A 966-nucleotide genomic window follows, 5' to 3' on the forward strand; every position below is an offset into this window, starting at 1 on the left:
AAAAGTCTTACTTGTAACAAGGAGAGCATGGCCAAGTGACCTAGCAGCTCTACTAGACCTTGTGTGGTAAAGCAGCTGGCTCTGATGTCTTCCCACGGGGGCTCCAGGGAGGGCTAAGGAGCATCACTTGCAGAGAAGCATGCATCAGGCCATGGCATCATGTGAATAAGGAAAACTTCACTCATCCCCATCCTTCCTACAACTCTGTACCCATTTTTGTGTTACGAAGGTCCCTCCAAGCCATTCCTTAAGCACATTCCTTACACATTCCTCCTGGCCTTTTTGGGAACTTAGTGAACCTCTTTGAGGCACAGGAGAAAACACGCTATTCCATGATCCTCCTTAGTATTCTTTCTTGTCTAAAGCATTTGGATGGCTCTGGGCTACTCTCCTGCACTGATGCGTGGTGGGAAACTGTTGTGGAGGCTTTCATGGAGTCTCAGGTGAAAGGGAGGTGAGGAAGGGAAGGAATGACCGTCTTGTCTCCTCAAAGGTGCTGCCGGCACCTGTGAGAGGACCAGATGGCTAGGGACCCTATGTGAAGCAAACAAGTTAGTGAGATGGGCTCCCCAAACCCAGGTGGCTGCCTGAGGCCAGCAGGGATGGGGAGGGTGCCTGTGGGTTTTCCAGCCCCGAGTAGGGCAGTCAGGAAGGAATGGAGACCCCAGATCAGCATGCAATGGGGAAAAAAGTCTGGGAGGGTGACGGGTGTGAAGCAACCTCACGTCCCACAAACTCCGACCCGCGGCAGGGCGCTGGGACACACCAGGCACGGCTGCGGGGACTCACCTTGTGCTGCTTCCACATGGCGCCCAGCGCCTTCACCTCGTGCTTGCCGTGCTTGCCCTCCTCCAGGCACTGGTAGCAGACGGGGCTGCGGCAGCTCACGCAGTACATGCTGTAGTTCTCCAGGTCGTGCTCGGCGCAGGTGGGCACCTTGCGGCTGCCGCCCGCCCCTTTCCCGCC

At 56.2% G+C, this 966-nt stretch overlaps 1 protein-coding gene across 1 annotated transcript in view; it reads right to left on the minus strand.

Moving 5' to 3' along the window:
• TRIM67 (tripartite motif containing 67) overlaps positions 1-966 on the minus strand; it is a 43,254-nt gene that overhangs the window by 31,465 nt on the left and 10,823 nt on the right. The window contains exon 2 of the mRNA XM_010004234.1: positions 790-956. Within this exon, the coding sequence (XP_010002536.1) occupies positions 790-956 (167 nt within the window). The remainder of the gene's footprint in view (positions 1-789; positions 957-966) is intronic.

The sequence above is a fragment of the Chaetura pelagica genome, unplaced genomic scaffold (genome assembly GCF_000747805.2).
Source record: "Chaetura pelagica isolate M959 unplaced genomic scaffold, ChaPel_1.0 scaffold708, whole genome shotgun sequence".
Lineage (NCBI taxonomy): Eukaryota > Metazoa > Chordata > Aves > Apodiformes > Apodidae > Chaetura > Chaetura pelagica.